The sequence below is a fragment of the Gouania willdenowi genome, unplaced genomic scaffold, assembly GCF_900634775.1.
Source record: "Gouania willdenowi unplaced genomic scaffold, fGouWil2.1 scaffold_223_arrow_ctg1, whole genome shotgun sequence".
Taxonomy (NCBI): domain Eukaryota; kingdom Metazoa; phylum Chordata; class Actinopteri; order Blenniiformes; family Gobiesocidae; genus Gouania; species Gouania willdenowi.
The window spans coordinates 1,513-29,467 of NW_021144978.1; the positions used below are offsets into that span (position 1 = coordinate 1,513).

Below are 27,955 nucleotides of genomic sequence, written 5' to 3' on the forward strand. Positions count from 1 at the left end.
CAGGCTGTGATTTCACCAGTTTATCATTTTATCACAAAACTTTTAACATTAAAATAATAAAAAAAAAAAATCCAACCAATTTCTCCTCCTGTGTCCTGTCTGTTGGAGGCAGGTTTTCCTGCATTAGCATCATCGCTACATTCTAGCTACGCTAACTGCTACTACTAGCTACGCTGACTGCTGCTACTAGCTACGCTGACTAATGCTGCTAGCTATGCTAACTGTTGCTACTAGCTATGCTAACTGCTACTACTAGCTACGCTAACTGATGCTACTAGCTATGCTAACTGCTGCTACTGGCTATGCTAACTGCTGCTACTAGCTATGCTAACTGCTGCTACTGGCTATGCTAACTGCTGCTACTAGCTATGCTAACTGCTGCTACTGGCTATGCTAACTGCTGCTACTGGTTATGCTAACTACTGCTACTAGCTATGCTAACTGCTGCTGCTAGCTACGCTATTTCCACAGAAACAACCTTGAGCTTTTCTGGTCCCTACATCTATAAACTGGTCCTCCCTAATCCTTCCAACTCCCAGAATGAGGAAAACAAGTGATTCCTGAATGATCTCTGCAGCCCCACCCACTGGTAAAACGGTGTTCCTACGGGCTGTTCAGATTCAGCTCCTGTCGTGACGTCACCAAAGGAGTCATTTTCATAGGCCGACCTCCTCTGAGCACTGATAGGGGACATTCGAGAGGGGGGCGTTCATCCCCGAGGTGGAGTTTGGTGTGTCCCGCAGTGAGATAGCAGTAGTGTTTTTAAATGTTGTCGCGCAGAGCTAAACACATGCAAATGGCTTTGTTGTTGGTTGTACAAATCAGCATAAGTGCCTATATTCTGTCCCAGCTACAGAAGAACAGACAACGTGCTAGCTACGGTTCATGTTAGCTTGTATGTGTGTGCTAATCACTTTAAATCAGACTGCTTCAGTAACGAGGGTCAGTACAAAGCTGTCTTTGACTCAACATTGAACCTCGTGAAAGGATCTGAACCAACTAAGCATGTGGAGATGAATCGATACTAATCAAAGATGTGCAATGCTAGTGTATCGATCCATTCAGCGTGCATAGGTACAATTGACGGGTGAAATCGAGATGCATCAGTCACTGCGTGCCTGCATCAGTAAAATCCATGGTTGCATCCATTTTTTCATCCATCCATTTTCTGACCCACTTGTTCCTGTTTTCAGGGTCACGGGGCATTTATTTATGTTGTATTTCAATTTATCCTGTTTTTCAAAGGCACATTGAATGCACCACAAGTAGTTGTAAAGACCAAATAGTGAAAGGTTATAATTATTATTCATATTATATATGTTAATGCTACTGTATTAGCCTAATGCCTGCTGAACAGTTCACATTACTATCTGTGGCAGACAGAAATATGTGCTATTATTATAAATGTGACTTTAAGTCACTCATTGAGAATGTTACTGTTTAAGTTGTGACAGTGTGATAAACTGGTTCTAAACGTGAGGAACCAGTTCCTGTTCCTTATGTTGAATGTGGTTCTAAATCCAAACCCTACTGGTGAAAAGAACTGTTCATATATATGAATTCTTGCTGTTTTAAGCAATTTCTAACTTTTCAACTTTTTCAACCTATTATCCAATGCTAACGCTTGGATAATGTTTACACTATGTTTTTGCTAATGCTAAGCTAATGTTAGGTTAGTGCTAATGCTAGGCTATTGCTAATTCTAGCTTATTACTAATGCTAGGCTAATAGTAATGCTAAGTTAACGCTAATGCTAAGCTAATGCAGTGCCAGTACCTGCATCCTCACTTGCATTTTCTTCAAGAAATGCAAATATTCTAGTTTTTATTTTTTAGTTGTGAATAGAGTTGCCACCCATCCCTTAAAATACAGAATCGTACCTTATTTGACCATTAAATGGTGCGTCCCGTACTGAGCCAAAACAGAATGCTGTTTGTTCCGTATTTGCATAAATCACCAGAACACTAAACATGTCCGTCAGACTGTTACACACAAAGTAAAACACAGGAAATGCCAAGACCAGCCACATCGTGGTGGTGGGATCTACGTAGGACCCCTGCTCTCTGTGGTGTGTCCTGTGTACATGGATGTGTGTGTGTGGTGCTTTCAGGGACTGTTGGAGAGTAGAGAGACGACACACACATCAGAGCTGCTCTAACCCTAAAAATGTCCAACTTTAGAGAGTTTTCAGTGTCCCACGGTCAAACAGCTTCAGGAAAACAACACTGTAGATATGAACAATCATCATCTCCTGAGGATGATACAGTAGACACATCATGGCTGGACTGATTTAATAAACTACTGGGATTTGATTTTATGTTTAGGATGTGGCAGTGTGTAGCACTAACTCTCATCCAGTCAGTGTGCTGATAAACTTCAGAGCTCTAGATATTTGTTGTGAAACTCAGAGCTTTGACATCTTTTATCTTCTCTAATGTGTGTTTTCACTCTTTACCATGATACTCAGGTAGCGCTGTCTGTCTCACACTCATATCTTCAGCTCATCATCTCATGACGTGGAGATGGATCAGGACACGGTGAAGGAACAACATGAGATCCAGACTGAAGATCAGAGGTGAGACCACGTCAGAGCTCAGCACTCACACCTCTGTACATCAGTGTTACACACTGTGTGTGTGTGCGTGTGTGTGTGTGCGTGCGTGCGCGTTCAAGGACCAGGGAGCAGCTCACATCTGGACCTGGACCCAGCTGTGTGTCCTTTAGAAGTGACGAGTCCATGGACAGACCCATTTACTTCAAAGGAGGTCCATCTACTGACCCACAGTGAGTCCACATAAAGAAGGTTGCTGGTTGTCTTCCTGATGGTCCAGGGGCCTCATTTATTGATCCGTTCATAGAACTGGTTCTAAATACGTTCAGACCAATGACCAGTACAAAAAGAATCAGTATTTATGAAGCGTGTGGACAGAGGTCGTACACACAGCAGTGTTGATTAATCCCACCTGTTCTAAAGCTAGCACATGTTCAGGATCATTTCCATTTGTTGTTTTTTTTTCTCCATATTTCATGACTTTTCCTAATTTGATATAATATATTAAACATAAGATGACCATGATGATATTTATTCATTGTGATGAACACATATTACACACATTAGTGTAAAACATGTGTGTGTGTGTGTGTGTGTGTGACTTTACATCTCCACACCTACAGAGTTGATACATGACATTGTAAAGTAAAACTGATTTTTCATTTTTTCATTTTCAAACATGTGAAACCCCTCACACACAAAAAACAACCACAAAAACATAAAAAAAAGCCATAAAGTAAAAAATAAATAAATAAAAACTCTGTTAAAAGAGGAGTGAAACTTTATAGTGAATAACTCCATAGGAATGTGTATGAACTGTGTATGAATGTTGGTGGTGGTCAGAAGGGCCGTAGGCACCAAATGGTAGCCACACTTCTGTCAGTCTGCCCCAGGGCACCTTTGGCTATAATGTAGTTTACCACCACTAGTATGACTGGAGTGAATGAATAATGGTTTCTGTTTACGCTTTGACTCTATTATTATCATTATATAAAGAGATAAAAATAAGTAAATATATATGTCTATGAATGTTCACCAGATCCACTAACTGTAAAAGTGAAAGTTAGTCTTGATGGTGGCGCTAGAAAACAGGTTAATGTTTCATTATCAAGGTTTATTATTTATGGATTCAACAAATAAACAAAGTGTCTGACACTAAGGCCCTATGCTACTAATGTAGAGTATTATATCCTGGATTAATCTGTTAGCTTCAACTAACCAAACACTCCCTGTCAGAGAGAAGCTGTCCTACGAAGGTCGATAACAACACGCTAATTATAGCCAAGTGTTTTCAGTCTGGGTACGTGCACATTCACATGAAAGGGGTGGAGCTTGCAGCGTATGACCAATCACTACAATGGAGAAAACTGGCAGAGTGTCTTTACAGGAGGAACATCTTATGATCTTATACTTACTGTATGAAAGGAGCTTCTTTTTATAAATAACATTTTATTGATTGATTGATTAAATAAATATCATGAATTTCCATAATGACTGTGAATAGCAACAGTAGTGCAGCGCACCAGGAGGCGGAGCATTTATACTCCCTCAGATCTGATCCACTTCATAATCTGGTCTGACCAGGTCAGGTGTTACTGAAGTTTAAAATGATGAATAATTAAAATCCATAATTCAGACCAAGAACAACACAATTGTTACAGAAAAGGTAGGAATGAAAGAACCCAGACAGGAAGCTGTTGATACTGTTAATGTGTAAAAGTGTGAGATTATTTATGATATTAATCTATTAGATGGAATGTCACATTTAATGGATTAATATCATAAATAATCTCATGCTTTTACACATTCACAGTCAGCTGATGAAGCCTGTGTCTAGATCTGTATGTGTGGACGAGTGAGGTCATAAATTAATTCATTCATTGAATTAATGACTTCACCCGTCTGTGCATATGATCTGTCATACTGACTGTAGATCAGTCTATCTGATATAAATCTATATCTTTACTAAATGATGTCATCAGTAAATGAAAGGATTGCATCAATATTCTGACTTTATCACTCACTAAGATCCGAGACAGAGAAAAACCTGGTGCTGAGCAGGCAGGCCGTTCAGCATAAGTTACCATGGTGATTTAGCTCTGTAAGACGTTAGCTTTGTAGTCCAGGACACACCGATTAAATCCTGGAAGTTAGCATTAGATAAGAGGTAATCTAGATTAGTAACATACCCCATAAAACTCAATATCGTCCATCTGCGGCCAAAAATGGGCGTTTCCGTTTATCACGGGAGCCCCCCCTATCTGAAACAAGAATGCCCACCGCTTCTTCTTCGGCTGCTAGATGTGTAAAGAAAACAAGGTGGTGACACCTCCTGTCACTGTAAATGTTTTTAATTAGATATCAGAGGAAATAAACATATAAAGTTGATGTAAGAACAGTATGTGTCCATTTTAAAGAGACAATAGCTTCCTACACAATTTTGAGAGTGATTTGAGTTATAAATGTACTAAATATAAAAGCATTTAAATGTACATAGATATACAGTATGCAGCTTGGAGTCAAAAAGTCATTTACCTACAGGGACACCACAGTGTATTGTGTAGTATCTTGAATGGTTTCCATGATAATAAGGCAGTTGGTGATTGACTATTGTCTAAAGTCTACACTCTGCGTGCGTGCGTGTGTGTTATTCTTTAATCCTGACATTTATCATTGTGTACATTGTGTTAAAGTTTTGGTATATTTGTAGTTTCTTCATTTCTCTAGTGGTGTTTGCTTTGTCGCTTCTACTAGAGTTTCTAGTAGATAGTTTATTACATTTGCAGTTTTTATTTTTATTATTCCCTCTTGCTTTAACTACTCTTGCATTTTTAACAAGTTTGGTGTCAAACTGTTCAAATAATTTAATTTATGCTGTTTTAAATAATGTCTAACTTTTCAACTTTTTTTAAAAAACTATTTAACTTTTTAACTTCTCATTTTTCATCCACATTTTAAACTTTTAACAGTGAACTTCAGCTGTTCATCTATTCTTCAACTGATTTCAACCTTTAACATGTTCATCTGTCTGTTCACTTTCAGATAAAACATTCAACACATTTCAGCTTTTATCAACTTTTTCAATGCGAGGCAATTGCTAACACTAGGCTAATGCTAAAGCTAATGCTAATGCTAAGCTAATACAGTACCAGCACCTGCATCCTCACTTATATTTTATTCAGGAAATGTAAATATTCTAGTTTTCATTGTTTAGTAGTGAATGTGTTGTTTTCTTTTCCCTGGGATCCTCAGCATTACCTCCTCTTATTCATGGTTAGCCTTAGCACAGATCATTTTATACTCCGTTCATGTTCTTCCCTTTTTGTATGAATGCAGTTTTTAATGGTTTTTGTAATAAAGTCACTTTTGAAAAGGGATCATGTTAACATACAGGCCTGAGTGCCTTGTGTTTCGTTGGGTGAAAGTCCAAAGGTGGCGTTGTCCTCCATTTTTGTCCACATACTGGTGCTACACTGTATGCACCAATCTGCTTTTTTCACCTCCGATACCAATATCTGGTGTTTCCTATTGGCCGATACCGATCTGATACTTATATGAATTACAGTCAGTGCATTTAACAATGTAAAATTAAATAACAAAGAATCTGAAATTGAGAGAAAAAAAGCTTAACTAGCTTGGTTGGTAAACATTAAAAATAATGTTTACCAACTTAACCAATTTAAAATGGTTTAGTAGAGCATTTAGCATTACAGTGTGTAGCATTTAGCGTTAGCATCACAGTGTGAAGCATTTAGCGTTAGCATCACAGTGTGTAGCATTTAGCGTTAGCATCACAGTGTGTAGCATTTAGCGTTGGCATCACAGTGTGTAGCACTAACTCTCATCCAGTCAGTGTGCTGTTAAACTTCAGAGCTCCAGATATTAGTTGTGAAACTCAGAGCTTTGACATCTTTTATCTTCTCTAATGTGTGTTTTCACTCTTTACCATGATACTCAGGTAGCGCTGTCTGTCTCACACTCATATTTTCAGCTCATCATCTCATGACGTGGAGATGGATCAGGACACGGTGAAGGAACAACATGAGATCCAGACTGAAGATCAGAGGTGAGACCACGTCAGAGCTCAGCACTCACACCTCTGTACATCAGTGTTACACTGTGTGTGTGTGTGTGTGTGCGTGTGTGCGTGTGTGTGTATGTGTGTTTTCAAGGACCAGGAAGAAGCTCATATCTCGACCTGGACCCAGCTGTGTGTCCTTTAGAAGTGACCAGTCCATGCACAGACCCATTAAATTCAAAGGAGGTCCATCTACTGACCCACGGTGAGTCCACATAAAGAAGGTTGCTGGTTGTCTTCCTGATGGTCCAGGGGCCTCATTTATTGATCCGTTCATAGAACTGGTTCTAAATACGTTCAGACCAATGAAATGTAGAATGTGCACCAGTACAAAAAGAATCAGTATTTATGAAGCGTGTGGACAGAGGTCGTACACACAGCGACTTTTCTTAATTTGATACAATTGATTAAACATAAGATGATCATGATGATATATTTTCATTGTGATGAACATATATTACACACATTGGTGTAAAACGTGTGTGTGTGTGTGACTTTACATCCCTACACCTGCAGGAGTTGATATATGACATTGTAAAGTAAAACTAATATTTATTTTTTTCATTTTCAAACATGTGAAACCCCTCACACACAAAAAACAACCACAAAAACAAAAAACCCATAAACTAAAAAATAAATAAATAAAAACTCATCCACTGTTAAAAGAGGAGTGAAACTTTATAGTGAATAACTCCATAGGAATGTGTATGAACTGTGTATGAATGATGGTGGTGGTCAGAGGGGCCGTAGGCACCAAATGGTAGCCACACTTCTGTCAGTCTGCCCCAGGACACCTGTGGCTACAATGTAGCTTGCCACCACTAGTATGACTGGAGTGAATGAATTATGGTTTCTGGTCACACTTTCAGTTAATATTATTATTAGGGTCCGATGTCCCGATGTCGCTTTTATTTCCTATTATTGTTATTATACCCCGTCCGCCTTTGATCGCTAATTCGACCCCCTAAAAATGCCCGAAAACTCACCGAAATTTGCACGCACCTCAGGCCTGGCGAAAAATTTAATAATTTGGTGGCGTGAAAAAAAACGGACAGAAAATGTACGCGTAGCGTGCGTTTTTGCCGCCAAAACAAACGATGGAACCACACGACCGTCAGGTCTGACCGATTTGCACGAAAATCGCCACATGTAGTCTTCGCCCCAGAATGAGCAAAAAGTTACATTGTGACCCCGCCCAAAACCAAACAGGAAGTCAGCCATCTTGGGTCAAAGGTCAAAAATGGCGTTTCGCCCTCGAAACGCATCTGCGCTATATAGTCTGAGGGGATTCATCCGATTCGCTTAAAACTTGGCAACACCACATAGGACCCATTGAAGATGAAAAGTTATCGAAAGAATTTTTCTATCTGTCACGGTTTGGTCGTGGCGCCGCCACAAAAATGCAATGCTAATTTTTGTTAGCACGCAAAAAATTCCAAATCTCCATAACTCTGACACACAAACTTCGATCAGCTTCAAATTTCACACAAAGGACATGTGCCCAAGCTTGGTCATGACTGTTTGAAACATTTCCCATCATGCCTTGTGTTTTTGACCGGTGTCATTTAAGGTCATGTACACGGTTAGCATTTACAGCTTATAACTCTAGAATGCAAAGTTCAAACTGCTTCATATTTGATACACATGATGACTGTACAGCCATAAACAAAACTTGAGAACCAATTTACCCATAATGCCTTGCGTTCTCAGAGGGCGCCGCTTCTGTGGTCGTCCAACACGAGCAGCTGTAGCGGACAGACGATATGTTGTGTTGACTTCAAAACACTGTAGGATGAACCTACACAGAGGGGAGCAAATTGCTATGGAAGAAAAAACAGGCTGTGATCAGTGGGAGGGGCCTATAATGACACGGGAGAATCCTTCGCCATCAGCACGCTATAATAGGAAAATGCTTATAACGCTTCAATGCAAAGTTCAAACTGCTTCATATTTGATACACACGATGATTGTCCATCCATGAACAACGCTCGATGACTAAATTACCCATCATGGCCAGTGGGAGGGGCCTATAATGACACACGAAAATCCCTCGCCATAACTACGCTGTTATACGAAAATGCTTACAACTCCAGAATGCAAAGTTCAAAGTGCTTCATATTTGATACACATGATGACCGTACAGCCCCAAACAACAAACGATAACCAAAAACACCCACAATGCCTTGCGCTCTCAGAGGGCGCCGCTTCTTGGGCCGTCCTACGCCAGCAGCTCTAGCGGCAAGACGACATGTCGTGTTGACTTCAAAACACTGTAGGATGAATCTTATTAGATGGAAGCACATTGCTATGACAAATAGAGCAGGCTGTGAAAAGTGGGAGGGGCCTATCTTGACACAGGAAAATCCATCGCCATAACTACGCCGTTATACGAAAACGCTTACAACGCCAGGCCAATTCCCAAATCCCCAACAGTGGTATACGTGACCGTGGGTTACCGCCCCCGGCCGCTTCATCGGACCCTATGACGCCGCTCGCGGCTTTAATTAGGGTCAGATGTCCCAGAATGGGACAGAGGAACCTTTTGTTTTTTCTTTTATTTCCTATTATTATTATTATACCCCGCCCGCCTTTGATCGCTAATTCGACCCCCTAAAAATGCCCGAAAACTCACCGGAATTTGCACGCACCTCAGGCCTGGCGAAATATTTGATAATTTGGTGGCGTGAAAAAAAACGGACAGAAAACGCACGCATAGCGTGCGTTCTCGCCGCCAAAACAAACGATGGAACCACACGACCGCCAGGTCTGACCGATTTGCACGAAAATCGCCACATGTAGTCTTCGCCCCAGAATGAGCAAAAAGTTACATTGTGACCCCGCCCAAAACCAAACAGGAAGTCAGCCATCTTGGGTCAAAGGTCAAAAATGGCGTTTCGCCCTCGAAACGCATCTGCGCTATCTAGTCTGAGGGGATTCATCCGATTCGCTTAAAACTTGGCAACACCACATAGGACCCATTGAAGATGAAAAGTTATCGAAAGAATTTTTGTATCTGTCACGGTTTGGTCGTGGCGCCGCCACAAAATGCAATGCTAATTTTTGTTAGCACGCAAAAAATTCCAAATCTCCATAACTCTGACACACAAACTTCGATCAGCTTCAAATTTCACACAAAGGACATGTGCCCAAGCTTGGTCATGACTGCTTTGAAACATTTCCCATCATGCCTTGTGTTTTCGACCGGTGTCATTTAAGGTCATGTACACGGTTAGCATTTACAGGACGCTGTTCTAGGAAAAAGCTTATAACTCTAGAATGCAAAGTTCAAACTGCTTCATATTTGATACACACGATCACTGTCCAGAGTTAAACAAAAAAAGATAACTAATTTACCCACAATGCCTTGCGTTCTCAGAGGGCGCCGCTTCTGTGGTCGTCCAACACGAGCAGCTGTAGCGGACAGACGATATGTCGTGTTGACTTCAAAACACTGTAGGATGAACCTACACAGAGGGGAGCAAATTGCTATGGAAAAAAAAACAGGCTGTGATCAGTGGGAGGGGCCTCTAATGACACGGGAGAATCCTTCGCCATCAGCACGCTATAATAGGAAAATGCTTATAACGCTTCAATGCAAAGTTCAAACTGCTTCATATTTGATACACACGATGATTGTCCATCCATAAACAACGTTCGATGACCAAATTACCCATCATGGCCAGTGGGAGGGGCCTATAATGACACACGAAAATCCCTCGCCATAACTACGCAGTTATACGAAAACGCTTATAACTCTTGAGTGCAAAGTTCAAACTGCTTCATATTTGATACACACGATCACTGTCCAGAGCTAAACAACAAACAATAACCAATTTACCCACAATGCCTTGCGTTCTCAGAGGGCGCCGCTTCTGTTGTCGTCCTACACGAGCAGCTGTAGCGGACAGACGATATGTTGTGTTGAGTTCAAAACACTGTAGGATGAACCTACACAGAGGGGAGCAAATTGCTATGGAAGAAAAAACAGGCTGTGATCAGTGGGAGGGGCCTATAATGACACGGGAGAATCCTTCGCCATCAGCACGCTATAATAGGAAAATGCTTATAACGCTTCAATGCAAAGTTCAAACTGCTTCATATTTGATACACACGATGATTGTCCATCCATAAACAACGCTCGATGACCAAATCACCCATCATGGCCAGTGGGAGGGGCCTATAATGACACACGAAAATCCCTTGCCATAACTTCCCAAATCCCCAACAGTGGTATACTTGACCGTGGGTTACCGCCCTCGGCTGCTTCATCGGACCCTATGACGCCGCTGGCGGCTTTAATTATTATTATTATTATTGTTATTATATACTAGTACAGTGCCCGTCAGAAGTATGTATTCATGCGGGTGCAAAATGTGGGTGCAATTTTCCTGGTTTAATTCTATGGGACATGTGCATGACTTCATCATCACTTTTATATTTTTTTGTATCGTGTATTTTTCTGTAACGTATGTTTTTTGGAGTCATGTGTATTTGTGTATCTTTCTGTTTTTTTGGAGTCGTGCATTTTTGTATAATTAATGTTTTTGTTGCTATTGTAGTGTGATTTAGGAGTAATTTTGTGCATTTTTTGTATAATATATTTAGTTTTGTGTATTTTGAGCCATTTTCATATTTTTGTTGTATTTTTCTGTAAATGTATGTTTTTTTGTAGTCGAGTACAGTGCCCATCGGAAGTATGTATTCATATAGTGGGAGCTTAAGAAGAGTTGTCAATTATGGGCATAATAATAACAACATACTCTGTAACATTATAAAGGGGTATATTTGCAGGTGCAAAGTAAAATAGAGTGTGCAATTTCCCTGGTTTAATTCTATGAGACATGCGCATGATAAATGTGTTGTTTTTTATTTTAAGTCATTTTTATATTTTTTTCGTTTGGTGTATTTTTCACCAAACACACAGACGGTGATCGATAGTGAAGCACACCTGATCGGTGTGTGTGTGTGTGTGTGTGTGTGAGACTCTCTACCTTGGACACAAATGTCCTCCGTTGGTTCTCTCTCACACGCGCGCTGCTGAGAAATGTGCAGCTTTCAACACAGCAGCCATTGCCGTCAATAACTTCAGGGTGAGGTGTGTCCGGTCTAAATAGCGAACCGTCAAACTAACATGAAAATAAAATTTTTGAAATGTCATCACCAAATGAAGAACAGTAAAAAAGTATTTTTCCTCATAAGAGAAAAGAGAAGTCCACGGGAGCTTGTGCACACACCGGAAGTGAGCTGTGCAGTGAAATAGATATAGATGGTGCTCTAGCGCCCCCTCACACCCTGAGGTCAAAAGCTGAATAGGTTTCATTTTGGGGCCGTCCAGAAGTGAAATAAAATTAAAATGAACATTTGGAAATGACCAAATTACTCCAAAATAACAGATGCACACACTCGGGGTATTTGGAACAAGTCGACCGAGTTTCAGGTCCAACTCGACCGAGTTTCAGGTCCAACTGGCTCCGCGTCGGGGAGATTTTTGCTCCACACACATCCACACACACACACACACACACACACACACAGACGTCCTTTGCTTTTTAATTAGATGTTACAAAAAAGTACAAGAAATAAGTAATTGAATCTATTGGGGGGGGGGAGGGGAGGGGTCACCAACATCAATCACTATGATTCATTGTTAGAGCCATGAATGTTCACCACACATTAGAAAAGATTTAGATGAAATATTTTCCAGATCCACTAACTGTAAATGTGAAAGTTTGACCTGATGGTGGCGCTAGAGAACAGGTCAATGTTTCATTATTTATGGATTCAACTAATAAACAAAGTGTCTGACACTAAGGCCCTATACTACTTTTTTTTCTATTTTTTTTTTTTTAAAGGGATAAGGGATTAATAAAAGGGGAGAGCAGTGTTATGCCTAAGTGGAGGGGGAGGGGAAAGGGAGCAGGGAGGAGAGACTCAAGGTAGGAAATAGAAAGGGTGGGGAAGAATAGATTGTTTTACAGTGAGGGTGAGATGTGAAGTTGTAGAATATATTATGCTTATTATGTTGTGTAATCAAGCCAGTATAATGACAAGTGTGAAGCTTAGCTATAATGGTGGTGGCTGTGGACAGGGGAAATGAGTGAGTGGTAATACTTAAAGCAGGTATTTGGGATTAACGTGTCTAAGGTTAAGCCCAGTATGAGTTTTATCCTACATCCCAAGGCGTGCCAGTGCATCGTATACTAGTATATATGAAAAAACCGCTACCGCAAACCCAGGAACTGCCCCGGGCCCGCAGATGCAGCCAGGCCAGCAGAAAGAGCGGGGGCCAGGGAGCCCCAGGCAACCCCCCCACGGCCCAATACTACTAATCTAGATTATTATATCCTGGATTAATCTCTGTTAGCTTCAACTAACCAAACATTCCCTGTCAGAGAGAAGCTGTCCTACGAAGGTCGATTACAACACGCTAATTATAGCCAATTGTTTTCAGCCTGGATTCACATGAAAGGGGTGGAGCTAGCAGCGTCAATCACTACAATGGAGAAAACTGGCAGAGCGTCTTTACAGTAGGAATAGTTTATTATTTTACACTTGCTGTATGAAAGGAGCTTCTTTTTAAAAAATAAAATTTGATTGATTGATTGATTGATTAATTAAATATCATGAATTTATATCCATGATGACAGTGAAGAGCAACAATAGTGCTGTGCACCAGGAGGCGGAGCTTTTATACTCCCTCAGATCTGATCCACTTCATAATCTGGTCTGATCAGGTTAAAACGTTGTTTCTACATGTAACACTATTTTAGTAACAGTTACTGGCAGCGTGGGTAACATTTGGTTCAGTTTGTCTCAGATAGTGTGAACTGTAGTACCTGGAATACAGTGTGTGATGGCATTAAATAATCTGATGTTCCTAGTTATTGAATCACCAATAATGAGTAATAATGACTAGGAATGTGTGTGAACCTGTTACTCTGATGGTGAGAGGGTCACTGATGGCTGATGGGGACTCTCCGTCATTGGGGTCTTTCTGCGTAGAAGCAGCTCTGCAGCAGGTGGAGTAGAGCGGTGTTTGTTGATGTCTGTAGGGCTGTACGTGGAACCAGAGTGTCTCTGTACTGCTGCTCTGAGAAGTTTTAGACAGGCTACGGAGGACTTGGACTGATGGGAATTCAGTCCCAGCAGTGGTGGAGACGTTTTCCTGGTGGTTGTTTCAGTTGCTCAATTGGACTGAGTTTGTCTCTATAGAGGGCTTCAAAACTATTATGGAGAGTAAGCAGAGGAGGGACAATATAAATAAATAATTTCACAGTATTTTCCACCTTTAATGTGACCTATAACCTGTACAATGCAATTGAAAAACAAACTGAAACGTTTCAGGGAGGTGAAGTAAAAATAAAAATAAAAACTGAGAGAAAGTGTGCATACCCTCTTATACAGACCCTTTATAAAAAATTGAATATCATGGAAAAGTTGTTTAATTTCCATAATTTTATTTAAAAAGTTAAACTTTCATAGATTATAGATTCAGGGTCCACAGTTTAAACAATTTCAAGTATTTATTTATTTTTATTCCAATGAAATGCTAAGAGCCCACACATGTCAACCTAAAGCATCTTGCTTGGCTGCACAGTGACACACATGGTGGTTTGGCCATGTCCTTCACCTACCTCCTGACCATCTGACGAAAGCTATTCTACAGTTTGACCCAAGAGCAGCAGATTGGAGACAACCAGGAGGCAAGCCCCGCCCACAATGGGTCAACATCATAACAGGCGATCTGAGACAACACAGACTTGCCGTGGAGGATGTAGATCTGCTGGCACGGGACCGCCAGCTTTGGAAGAAATTGGTTCACCTGGACCGCCCTCACCGCAGGAGCCCTGGTTAATTAGTTTTATATGTGTATGGTGTTTTCATAATTATTTATTATTTTTGTATATATATTGTTTTAAATGTTTGCCCTATTTAGTGTGGTGTGTTAAAAGCCAGAATGAAAAGTGGCCCATTGAGAGTGGTAAGCACCCCCAATAAAAAATAATCAATTTTGATGGACTATGTTTGTTATTCAACGCGACCTTGATTACCAGCGAGCAGCGACCAGCTGCATCTGAAGAGAGAGAAAACTGGGCCCAGAACATGCCAACAAAAATGGAAGAGAACTTTAAGCCCCTCAAAGAAGAGCTTAAAGAAATGATTAAGGACATGAGACAGGATTTCACGTCCTTAAGACAGGAACTATCTACGAAGATGGAGAACATGACGAATGCCCTGGAGAAATCATTGAAAATACTGGAGAATGATGTCAAGGTACTGAAAGAAGAAAATGCAAAGAATGCTGAAAAGATAAAAACGCTGAATGCGAGGGTTGAAGATTTGGAAAGAAAAGAAAGAGAAAAGGATGTCATCATCGCGGGCCTAAAGATAAGGCCAAGGAGCTACGCCCGTGCAACAAGACAAACAGAGGATCCGACCATCAAAGACGAAAAATCGATTGAAGAACAGGTGATTGATTACCTGGACTCGAAAGGCATTGAAGTGAACCCAGACAACATCAACTACTGCCAGCTGCTGCCAAAACGCAAAGACACCAGAGATGTGAAAATTACATTCACCAACGTGAAATATAAAGCTGAAATAATGAAACAAGGAAGAAAACTGGTGGGAACGATGGTGTTTATGAACGAGAACCTGACGAAGCAGAATCCAAGTATCGCATGGAAAGCACGCCTACTGAAGAAAGGAGGGAAAATTGTGAAAACTTGGACCAGAGGCTGCAGGATTTACATTACACCCCCAGGAGGAGAAAATGGAAAACCCGTTCTACTCCAAAGGATGGAAGACCTGGAAAAATACGAATGAGGTACCTAAAAGCCAAGAACACTGATAAAAATCATGGATATGGACAGAATCACTAAAAATCATCCACAACATCATCAACATCAACAACGGGAGATTAATCAAGTAGACGAAGTGGACCCAAACAACTTTTCACATTGGAAACAATACACGAACTGCCATTACTGCACAGAGAATGACTTCAAAGTGGAAAATAAGAAGGAAAACGGTCTGTCACTTGTTCACTGTAATTGTCGCAGTATGTATGCAAATTTTGAAGACATTAAGGATTACATCTCTACTTTGTATAGATTTGATATAATAGCACAATCAGAAACTTGGATGAAAGAAAAAAAAGGCATGGATTTTATGATAAAAGGATATAAATTTGTCTATAAGAACAGATTACATAAGCCAGGAGGAGGGGTAGCACTATTCATAAAAGAAAATATTGAGATGGAGATTATAGAGTCTTTGAGTTTAACTGTGGAAGAAGTAATGGAATGTATAACAGTGAAAATTACAAGTCCAGAGGGACGTAAGATAATAATCTGCTGTTTGTATCGTGCACCTGACTGTAAAATAGACATATTTAATGAGAAACTAACTAAAATGATAGAAGAAATTAAAAATAAGAGATTACTGATATGTGGAGACTTCAATATAAACATTTTAAATCCTTTAAAAAATACACACATTGAAGACTTCACCAATTGCATGTACACAAATGGATTAAAACCTCTCATAACGCAACCAACCAGAATTAATAAACACAGCTCAACACTGATAGATAACATCTTCACAAACATACAAAACACAGATGTAAAGAGTGGTATATTAATAAATGACATCTCAGATCATTTACCAATATTTATGATACTAAACACAAAAGAGAAGAAGAACCGTGAAAATCATAACACACAGACATACAGGAGACTGGAAGGAGAAAAACAACTAGAAAACTTTAAACAACAGATAAGAAGAGAGACATGGGAAAGTGTCTTCAAGGAAGGAGATGTAGATATAGCGTATGACACATTTACAGACACAATAACGACAATATACGATAAATGCTGCCCTTTGAAACAAATAACAACCAAAAGTAAAATAAACAATGTACCATGGATGAATAAAAAAATAGCCACCGTATGCAAAAAGAAAAACATATTATATAAAAAATATATAACAGAAAAAACATTAAAAGCAGAACTACGTTACAAAAAATACAGAAACAAAGTTAATAATTTACTAAGAGAAAAAAAGAGAGAATATTATGAAAAACAATTAAAAGAGAATAAAAACAAAAACAAAAAATTGTGGGAAATAATAAACAATATAACCATGCGCAAATGCAAAGAAAAAAATGCAGACCATTTTATAATAAACAATGTAAAAGAATACAATAAAAACATAATAGCACAAGAACTCAACAGTTTTTTCATAAATACTGGAAAAAACACAGAGAAAGGAATAAATAAACACCCAACACTTAAATGGAACCATTATGACAATGAGAAGAAAGACATTGATAAGTACCTTGTACTTGAAGAAGTAACAGAAGCAGAGGTGGACAGAATAATCACTACCTGTACCTCAAAAAAATCCAGAGACGTTAATAATCTAACTGAGTCTAATAAAAACCATAACAGCTGAAATAACCCCGCCATTAACACATATAAGTAATCTCTCATTCAAGAATGGGGTATTCCCAGAAAAGATGAAAATTGCAAAAATCAGACCGATTTACAAGGGTGGAGAAAAATGGAATTTCACTAATTATCGACCTATATCAATATTACCACAATTATCAAAAATTCTGGAAAAACTGTTTATGAACAGACTCGACAAATTTATAGAAGATAATAATATACTACATGAAGGACAATACGGATTTAGAAAAGGACGTTCAACAGCAATGGCAATAATTGACATCACGGCGAATATAAGAGAAGCATTAGAAAAAAAACTATTTGTATTCGGAATTTTTCTGGACCTAAAAAAAGCCTTTGACACAATTAATCACGATATTCTTGAACAAAAACTTCAAAATTACGGAATAAAGTACAACGCCTTAAAATGGATTAAAAGCTATATGACAAATAGGAGACAATATGTTGACTTTGAAGAACACACATCAAAATGCCAAACTATACAATATGGTGTTCCACAGGGTTCAATTTTAGGGCCAAAACTGTTCATTCTATACATAAACGACATTTTCAAAGTCTCAAATTGCCTCAAACTAACGTTGTTTGCAGATGACACAACCATTCTATGCACAGGCAAAGACATTAAAACTCTAATAGAGTCAACAAATGAGGAACTATTAAAAATTCAAACTTGGTTAGATGTAAACAAATTAGCCCTAAACCTCAGTAAAACAAAATTCATTAATTTCGGAAAGAGAAATAAAACGGTAGATATAAGACTGAAACTAAACATGGAAATAACAGAACAAGTAAAAGAATATAGGGCACTAGGAGTGTGGATGGACGACAAGCTGACCTGGAAAAAACATATACAAATAGTTAAAAACAAAGTTGCCAAAAGCAGTTACATCCTATGGAAGCTTCAACAAATCCTACATACCAAATCACTTAAAACAATCTATTCTTCACTCATAGCATCGCACTTAAATTACTGCTCCTAAATATGGGGTAATAACTACAAAACGTATCTTGAACCACTATTTAAACAACAAAAAAAAGCTATAAGAATTTTACATAAAGTACCACACAACACACACACAAACGATTTATTTGAGAAGTCAAAATACCTAAAACTGCAAGAAATAATACACTACAACACACAAATACACGCATTTAGGGCTGCATCAAAGAAACTACCACATCGAATACAAAAACGTTTCACATACAATCAAAATCCCTATGAATTCAGACATAATAATGTGTTTAGACCAAACAGGGTCATATCAAACGTTGGCAAACATAGAGCCATGAACCTCTGGAACAGCCTTGACGAAGAGACACAACAGTCCATTAATCTGAAAGGCTTTAAGGAGAAAACGAGGAGGACATTTCTACATGCATACAGATCTCAAGTCAACTCTTCATTGAACGCTACAGCGACGACATGGAATTCATTAACTGGTCATTGAGCGCCATTGACAAAATTTTCTCAACGAGGCAATTGCTTCAGCACGAAATACCGTGTCCAAAGGACACATACCCAAGTGGATATGTTGTGGATGCACGAGGGAGAAGCCAGATGCTCTGTCTCTCCCAGCTGACAGTAGAAGATGCGGAGGACATCTATCTGCTAGGAGTCATGATCTTTGGCCTGCTAATGATGGGGGTATGTGTATGTGCATGTGCCTTCCGGATGGATCGTAAGCTGAGGCGACTTTCAGAGGATATGAAGGTTCTCCGAAAGAAGAAGAACTTCACGTTTGGAGAGTTGGAGGAACGTAAACAACGACTGGAAAAGAAAGCCCGAGGAAATACGGAGGAAAAAGACTGTGAAGAGGAGTAACAACAGGAAGAATGACTGCAGACGAGAACACATCAAAAAAAAAAAAAAAAGGAAGAAACGAGGTTGGATGTAAAATTATCTGTGTTCAAATTAGGGGACGGATCTGGATAAGCATAATGCTTTTTTCCGTCGCCCTTTCCGGCATGAAAAAGGACAAAAAAAAAACAAAAAAAAAAAATGATGTGATTTTGCTCTGAATGTCAAAGTGAATTTCTGTGATTGCAACCATGTCGGAAATGAACTGAATAAATAAAAATAAATAAATAAATGGTGTTGATGTAAATCTCAGCAAACAGTGGAAGGTGAAAGAGAAAAGGCTTTATAGGAATGGTCTCCAGTGTGTAGGTGAGTCTTAGACAGCATGTGATCTTCAGATTTGTGAAGGATTGAAGACAAATAAAGCCTCAGTCCAACAGACTTGTTCTCCTGTTAAGTGGAAACATGCTGAGATGTTCCACATGTGAGCTGAGCTCCAAAGGGTGCTCCACACTCACTGCACTGTGGCTCTGCAGGACAGCACCCACTGTTACTGATGTTCACATGATGTTAGCAGAGCTTCCTGTGCTTTCCTCCAGCTGCTCCTCAGCATGTCTGAGTGTCTGTGTCTTCTCCACAGCAGCTTGGAGGGTGTGGATGGTTCCTCTGGAGCTGAGCCTGACTCCATCTTTACGGTGTGTACGTCTACAAAGACACTAAACCTGTGTCAGCCTGTGATCAAACTACTACACACACACACACACACACACACACACACACGGAGCAGGACTTCACTCATCACCTTTAATGTGTTTGTGTTCCAGCTGCTGGAGGACAACATCATCAGCTTTGTTAAGGCTGAACTCAAACACATGCAGAAGATTGTGGATGGAGATGATCCAGAGTTCTCAGAGAGTCAGGTGGAGGGTGAAGATGAGGAGCAGAGGAGGAGCAGGGAGGCCTTTCTGAACATCACACTGTATTTCCTGAAGAGGATGAAGCAGGAGGAGCTGGCTGAGCGTCTGCAGAGCAGTAAGAGCATGTGAACATCTTCACTGTGAGGAACATCACATGAAGGACACAAAGCTGGCTTTTCTTTTTCAAAGCATGATTCAATAAGTCACATTTAATCTGAGGAACCATCCAGACTGAAAACATCACACGCTTTGATCTCCAATGTTCAAACCTGCTCTGACTTCTCCACTCTAACATTACCTTTTTCTTCATTCAGGAACAAAGGCTCATCGATACCAACGTGAGCTAAAGTCCAAGCTGAAGAAGAAGTTCCAGTGTGTGTCTGAGGGCGTGGCTAAAGCAGGAAGTCCAACCCTCCTGAAGGATATCTTCACAGAGCTCTACATCACAGAGGGAGGGAGTGGAGAGGTCAACCAGGAACATGAGGTCATGCAGATAGAAACATCATCCAGGAGATCAGACACAGCAGAAAGAGCCATCACACTAGAAGAGCTCTTTAAAGCTCCTCCTGGAAGACCTCGACCAATCAGGACAGTGATGACAAAGGGCGTGGCTGGCATTGGGAAAACACTCTTAACACACAAGTTCACTGTGGACTGGGCTGAAGACAAAGCCCAGCAGGAGTTCCACTACACATTCCCACTGACCTTCAGGGAACTGAACATGCTGAGGGGGAGGAGCTTCAGCCTGGTGGGACTCGTTGATCACTTCTTCTCTGGAAGCAAAGAAGCAGGAATCTGCAGCTTCCAGGAGTTCCTGGTTTTGTTCATCTTGGATGGTCTGGATGAGTGTCGGCTCCCTCTGGACTTCCTCAGCACTCAGACCCTGACTGATGTCTCAGAGTCCACCTCAGTGGAGGTTCTGCTGATAAACCTCATCAAAGGAGAACTGCTTCCATCAGCTCGCCTCTGGATAACCACACGGCCTGCAGCAGCCAATCAGATCCCTCCTGAGTGTGTGGACATGGTGACAGAAGTCAGAGGGTTTACGGACCATCAGAAGGACGAGTACTTCAGGAGGAGGTCCACAGATGAGGAGCAAGTCAGCAGGATCATGTCCCACATCAGGACGTGTCGTAGCCTCCACATCATGTGCCACATCCCACTCTTCTGCTGGATCACTGCTACAGTTCTGGAGGACATGTTGAAGAGCAGAGAGGAGGGAGAGCTGCCCAGGACTCTGACTCAGATCTACAGCCACTATGTGGTCCTTCAGAACAAAGTCAAGATGGTGAAGTTTAATGGAGGAGGTTCCACAGATCAACACTGGAGTCCACAGAACAGGGAGATGATGGAGTCTCTAGGAAAACTGGCTTTTGAGCAGCTGCAGAAAGGAAAGCTGATCTTCTATGAGAGTGACCTGACAGAGTGTGGCATGGATCTCAAAGCAGCCTCAGTGTGCTCAGGAGTGTTCACACAGGTCTTCAGAGAGGAGAGCAGCCTGTACCAGGACAAGGTGTTCACCTTCATCCACCTGAGCCTTCAGGAGTTTCTGGCTGCTCTTCATGTCCATCAGACCTTCATCAGCTCTAAAGTCAACCTGCTGGATCATCAACCACAGAAGAAGAAGAGCTTCAAGATGTCTACATTTAAAAAACCAACTCTGAACCATCTCCATCAGAGTGCTGTGGACGAGGCCTTACGGAGTCCAAACGGGCACTTGGATTTGTTCCTCCGCTTCCTGCTGGGTCTTTCACTGCCGACCAATCAGAGGCTCCTACAAGGCCTGCTGACACAAACAGGAAGTGACTCACAGACCAATCAGAGAACAGTTAAATACATCAAGAAGAAGCTGAGTAAGAGTTTGTCCACAGAGAGAAGCATCAACCTGTTCCACTGTCTGAATGAAGTGAATGATTGCTCTCTGCTGGAGGAGATCCAACGGTACATGAATTCAGGACGTCTCTTCACAGAGAAACTGTCTCCTGCTCAGTGGTCAGCTCTGGTCTTCGTCTTACTGTCATCACAAGAACATCTGGATGTCTTTGACCTGAAAAGATTCTCTCCTTCAGAAGAAGTTTTTCTGAATCTGCTCCCAGTGATCAAAGCCTCAAAGAAAGTTGAGTATGTGACTTTAGAAGAACATGTCTTTAATTCTGTCACAGACAAACATCTGTAAGGTTTCTCTGATTCTTCATCAGGTTGAGTTCCTGTGGTCTCTCAGAGAGAAGCTGTGCAGCTCTGTCCTCAGTCCTCAGCTCTCAGTCCTCCAGTGTGAAACATCTGGACCTGAGTAACAATGATCTGCAGGATTCAGGAGTGAAGCTGCTGTGTGAAGGACTGAAGAGTCCTCACTGTAAACTGGACTCTCTCAGGTCAGTGGATCACATGTTCCATCAACATTGTCCTGTTCCTAGTCTCCTCACTTGTTTCTTGAGTTGTGGATGTTTTTCTGAATCCAGTCTGTCAGGTTGTGTCATCACAGAGGTGGGCGGGGCTTCTCTGGCAGCAGCTTTGAGCTCCAACTCCTCCAGTGTGAGAGAGCTGGACCTGAGCTACAACCATCCAGGAGACTCAGCAATGAAGCTGCTCTCTCAGAGACTGAACACTCTGAGGTGAGACACATCACAGCAGCTCATCACATGTTCACATCAATCCCCATCACATGTGTGACAGAGAGCTGTATCAGAGGAATGTGATGAAGGTGTGAGAGGTGGGACACTAAAGGAGGAGGACTGGGACAGGTTAGAGGGATGAAGGACAGAGATAAGAAGGTAGTGAGGAGAGGCTGATGGAAAACTATGAGGAGCTGATGAAGGAATGAGAGAGAAGATCAGAGGAGGTGGAACCAATCAGTGAGGATTGTGTTCATGCAAAAATATAAATATATCTTATGAAATTACATTTTAATGTTTTCTCTGACACAAGTTATCAAGTCAAAAAATTAGGGATGAACTGAAATGTGAATTGTTGACTGAAAACTAAAATAAATTTCCAGCTCTGAATGTTACTAACCACTAAAATTAAAACTATGCAATTGTATAAATCAAAACTAATGCTTCAAATAATCAATCAATTAAAGGTAGGGTAGGGGATTTTTTCCCGATACACTTTTTAAGTTTTTGGTTGAAATTTTCTTAATGTTCTGACAGAAATGAAGATCTTATGAGCTCTGAAAAAGGAACAAAGAAAATCCATCATGTGTAGCAGCTGTAAACAGTTTTTAGTCACGTTTTTTAACATACAGTATATAATGATAAAGTTTAGTGTTTACTTACTGCTGAATCAGACGACGTAGTTTCTACACAATACAAGTGATGAGCTTAGATCCACTTCTGCAGCAGCTGTGCTAATGCATGTGAGTGAGACGGAGCACAGAGGGGAGGGGGGTAAGCTACATTCAAAATCATGCTAGCTTTCAAAAATCACCTCCCCTGCCTTTAAAATATGAAAATATTTATTTAGCACTGACATTCCAACAATGCGTAATATAAAATAAAATAATAAAAATTTGAACTTGACCCACTCATACATTTATTAAAACAGAAATATGTATGTTTTTAAAAATATATTTCAAACTGTAGACGTATGTTACAAATATCATTTTTTAACAATTGTTAGAGTTTTTGAGCTAACTCTCGTGTTTAGCACCTGAGATTTCATACAGAGAGACATAGTCAGTGGTTTTGCTGAATCAATCAATCAATTTATTAGAGATGAACAGAAAATGAATCAACAAGTCATAACAAGTCAATAGAAGAACAGACACTCATCTAAAACACAGCTGTGATCCTCAGGGTCTGCTCACTCTCTGGGCCCCAAACATAGATTTATCAGTGTTTTTATACATTTAGAAATCAAATGATCAGCTCCTTGTAATTAGTTAAAGATGTCATTTACTGGTGATTTAAAGCAATACAAGTTAGGAAAAATACATTCACGGTCCTGCCTGCCCACAGCGACCAGTCGGGAAATGACTTTCAGAAATTAATATCAATCTTTATCAAATTTATATGGAAGCTTTTGAAGCACAAACAACAAAAACACGTGATCACCTTCTAATATAAACTGTGCAGAAATAATCTATCAATATAATATAGAAACTTTTGTTGAATAAAAATCAATTAAAGCACAGTGATATCGCTTACTCATTTAAATTACAATTATATGAATCCATATTAGTTCATAAGTGTTATTCTATCAGCTGTTCTATTTCCTAACTGAGCAGGTGATTTGTTTCAGATTATTTTAATTTATATTTAAAGTAATTTATCATTGCTCTCTCTTGTAACTTATTATATTTATTCAAAATAAATAAATCATAATTAAAGTTTAACATATACGTCCTTGACTAAATCAAATACTTATCCAATGGTTTCTGTTCTCAGCTGGTGATGTCTGTATCATGTGAACAAAAAACTACATTTATATACATTTCAAAGGTTGATTATAATTTTTTTTAATATTTCAAGTTATAATTTCTATCTAATTCTATCCATGTCTAAATATTTATTTATCTGTCTGAGGATATAAATACACATAAGGGTTTTAGTTGAGATTTTTAGAACATAAATAGAGGTAAATGACATTATTCCACACAGTTGTAACAGAATATTCAAACTAACAGAGATTATTAAAGAAGTGAATAAAAAAGTAAGAAAATAACTCAAAGAACTGAAAAATAAATCAAATCATTAGAATAAAACAGTAATTAGAACAAAACAGAAATGTAACCAGGTGTTATGTTAATTTATGCCTCTACTAATATTTATATAGATTACAAGAAAACAGATTTTTGATTGTATTTATGTCTTTATTATCTCTCTAAAGAGTCCTAGTTAAATCTATAGACCACGTACCATGTACAGTTCAGCCCCCCCACCTTTGATTAGACGTTCATTCTAATGTGTGTGTGTGTGTGTGTGTGTGTGTGTGTGTGTGTGTGTGTGTGTGTGTGTGTGTGTGTGTGTGTGTGTGTGTGTGTGTGTGTGTGTGTGTGTGTGTGTGTGGTGTTTCCATAATATCTTATTTAATCAATGTTTATATGTTGTAATTATTCTGTTGTGTAAGTGTTTATTTTCTAGGTCAAACAATGTTATTTTTATATTCTTTCTGTATCAGTTGTGAACAAGTTGTGTTGTGTGTTATCTAATGTTCTTTCTACCAGTTCACTGCAGTTCACACAAGATATAGTTTCATAATCATTCATTTCATTCATGTCAAAAAGAGGAGAAATTCATTTCTGGTTTATCTATTAAAGCTGTTTTAATTTAATATATGTTGATTTGGACATTTCTGATTTAAGATCAGAAAAACATTTGTTTGATGTGTGTTTTGTTTCTATGTTTATTATTATTAAATAATGTAATAATGTGAAAGTTGTGACTTTTTAGGACATTAGTGATTTTAAATGAAATATTCAAAATCAAACTAAAACATAAATATTGTTGTGTTTCATATTTTTTTCTTAGTCTTTATATATTTTAGGTTTAAAAATAAAATAATTACTGGTTTATGGAGGAGATGTTTTTATGTGAAACATTTCAAATCTAACTTTGAAACAAAGGTTGAACTTTTATTAAAAAGTTTCTCAACCAAAATGTATTTTAGTTTATTTTCTTAATTTGATATTACAATTTAAGTTTTTTTAGTTTGTTCAATAATTAGTATTTTATCTTATTTCATTAATGTTTTCGTTTTTTAATTAAACATGAGACAAATTACAGAATTATTAGTGTTATCTATAAAACCTTATGGGAATTTAACATATAGTTTTGATTTAATGATTTCTAAACTGATGTGTTTCATGTTAACATACACCAACATATTTTAGCAGCATCAGCATTATTGTTTTCTGTGACGTGTCCTTCAGTCTTTACTTGTTTTATCAGGAGGGAATGATTAGAAGACTTTAGTTTAGTCTTTTCCCAGCAGCAGAGATTTTTCAGAGTGTTTCCTTTTGAGGGAGAGTTCATTCTGTATTTGTCCATAGTATCCATAGCAACGGTCATCTACCAATCACTAACAGCCACTGGTAGATGACATGTCCAGATCAGTCAGATCAGATTATTTATCATTATTCTTATTTCATATTATTATTATTATTATTATTATTATTATTATTATTATTATTATTATTATTATTATTATTTCGATGTCATGTTTTTGTAGGAAACAGTTTGTTCTTTCTTCTGAGTTTAACATAATCAAAACTATCTGGATGGAGCCATTTTGAGTCTATAAGTTTTTATATTGTGTGTTGGGTTATTTACAAAAAACTAAGTTGTCCTGATTTTTTATTTTATTTTATTATTACCCAAGAGGTTTTTGGTAAATTGTCATTATAACAAAAGTATTTTGTGTTGTCATATTTGGTGCCTTTGGAGATCAACTTATTTATTTATTTATTGACTTATTTAAGTATTTGTTTACTTATTTCTTTATTTAATTCATTCATTTTTATATTTATTTGTCTCAGTTTTCATTTATTCATTTAATTCATTTTTAGTCTATTCTAGTTGTAAAAGTTAAAGTAGTAAAATATATTTAAACTAAAGTATTTTATAATTGTTATTTCTAGTGTTAATTATTTGTGTAAAGTTGTTCAGCTAATGTTTAAATCTGTTTCTTTTTATTTTATTTTTTTTCATGTGTGTGTTTATGTGTAGATATATATGTATGGGTGTATATGTATTTTATCAATCTCTATTTATCATTTATATATGGGTGTGTAATTATATGTGTTAGTGTATATATATATGTACATTTATGTGAATGTTGTGAATGTTGAAGTTTTAGATACAAAGTCATAAATATATTTTATCAAGATTATTGTTATTATTTATAAAGAGAAGTGTTGAGAGGTTAGTAAATTATACTCCTGTGAATATGGATGGATGGATGTTTAATTTTCCTTTTTATCATGTTTTTGAAATAATCACTATATACAGTCAATCAATAGGTTTGTTTATTCATTTATTTATCATTGTAATGTATTAGAATTCATAAGACAAATGTATTTCTAAAGGGAGAATTATGATTTAGTGTGTGATATTATCCACATTCAGAAACTAAAAAGAATAAAAATATGTACGACTACCAAACTTATTTAAACTGCAAAGGACCAAATAGTGTAAATATACATATATATAATAGTGTATAGTTAAGATCAGAGGAGGTGGAACCAATCAGTGAGGATGAAGAGAGGAACACTTTGAAGGAGATGAAGAAGGTGAAGCTGTTGAAGACAAACCAGTAGAAACATGGAGAGCTTGATGGAGATGGCATCAGGTTTCTGAGCAGCACTTTGGACTCTTTAGGTGTGTAAATCACTGCCTGTGTTTGCTCCTGCAGGGCGGACCATGGAGGAGAGCAGAGGATCAAAGCTGGTGTGAGGAAGTGTAAGTGTGTGTGTGTGTTCATTCAAAGTGTCCTCATGAAGCTCTGAGTGAATGAACATGTCAGTGATACAGAGACAATGAAGCATCACATGATCAACTGTTGTTTCTTTGTGTCTCATCAGATTTCTGTCACATTCACCTCGACACAAACTCCATCAGCAGAAACCTCAGACTGTCTGACAACAACAGGATGGTGACATGTGTGAAGAAGGCGGAGCTTTATCCTGATCATCAGGACAGATTTGATTACTATCAGGTTCTGTGTAGTACTGGTCTGACTGGTCGCTGTTACTGGGAGGTGGAGTGGAATGGATATGTTATTATAGCAGTGAGTTACAGAGGAATCAGAAGGAAAGGAAACAGGAAAGATTGTAGGTTTGGATTTAATAATCAGTCCTGGAGTCTGAGCTGTTACAGTGATTTTTACTACATCATTCACAATAACATAGAAACACCTACTTCCTGTCCCTGTGGTTCCTCTGGTAGAGTAGGAGTGTTTGTGGACTGTCCTGATGGACATCTGTCCTTCTATGAAGTCTCCTCTGACTCTCTGACACTCATCCACACCGTCTGTACCTCCTTCACTGACACTCTGTATCCTGGGTTTGGGATTTGGTCCATTGATTCCTCAGTGTCTCTGAGTCCTCTGTGAGACAGAAAGACAGACAGAGCTACACAGACAGACAGACACTAAGACAAAGAGACAGACACACTGACAGACAAACAGACACACACAGCTACA

General features: G+C 38.8%; 1 protein-coding gene across 1 annotated transcript; it reads left to right on the top strand.

Annotated features, from left to right (window-relative positions):
- Positions 1 to 2,548: 2,548 nt before the first annotated feature.
- On the top strand, positions 2,549 to 27,955 carry LOC114458958 (protein NLRC3-like). The gene is made up of 9 exons (XM_028441347.1): positions 2,549 to 2,784; positions 6,724 to 6,834; positions 19,540 to 19,594; positions 19,724 to 19,931; positions 20,131 to 21,937; positions 22,015 to 22,099; positions 22,424 to 22,428; positions 27,167 to 27,213; positions 27,336 to 27,955. Exons 1-9 carry the CDS (start codon positions 2,738 to 2,740, stop codon positions 27,863 to 27,865), a joined length of 2,895 nt encoding a protein of 964 aa, XP_028297148.1. The 5' UTR covers positions 2,549 to 2,737; the 3' UTR covers positions 27,866 to 27,955.

Coding starts and splice junctions, on each gene's coding strand:
- LOC114458958 (XM_028441347.1), top strand. CDS start 2,738: ATGGACAGACCCATTTACTTCAAAGGAGGTCCATCTACTGACCCACA. Junction 6,835..19,539: donor GGTCCATCTACTGACCCACG/GTGAGTCCACAT, acceptor TCTTCTCCACAG/CAGCTTGGAGGGTGTGGATG. Junction 19,932..20,130: donor GGCTGAGCGTCTGCAGAGCA/GTAAGAGCATGT, acceptor TTCTTCATTCAG/GAACAAAGGCTCATCGATAC.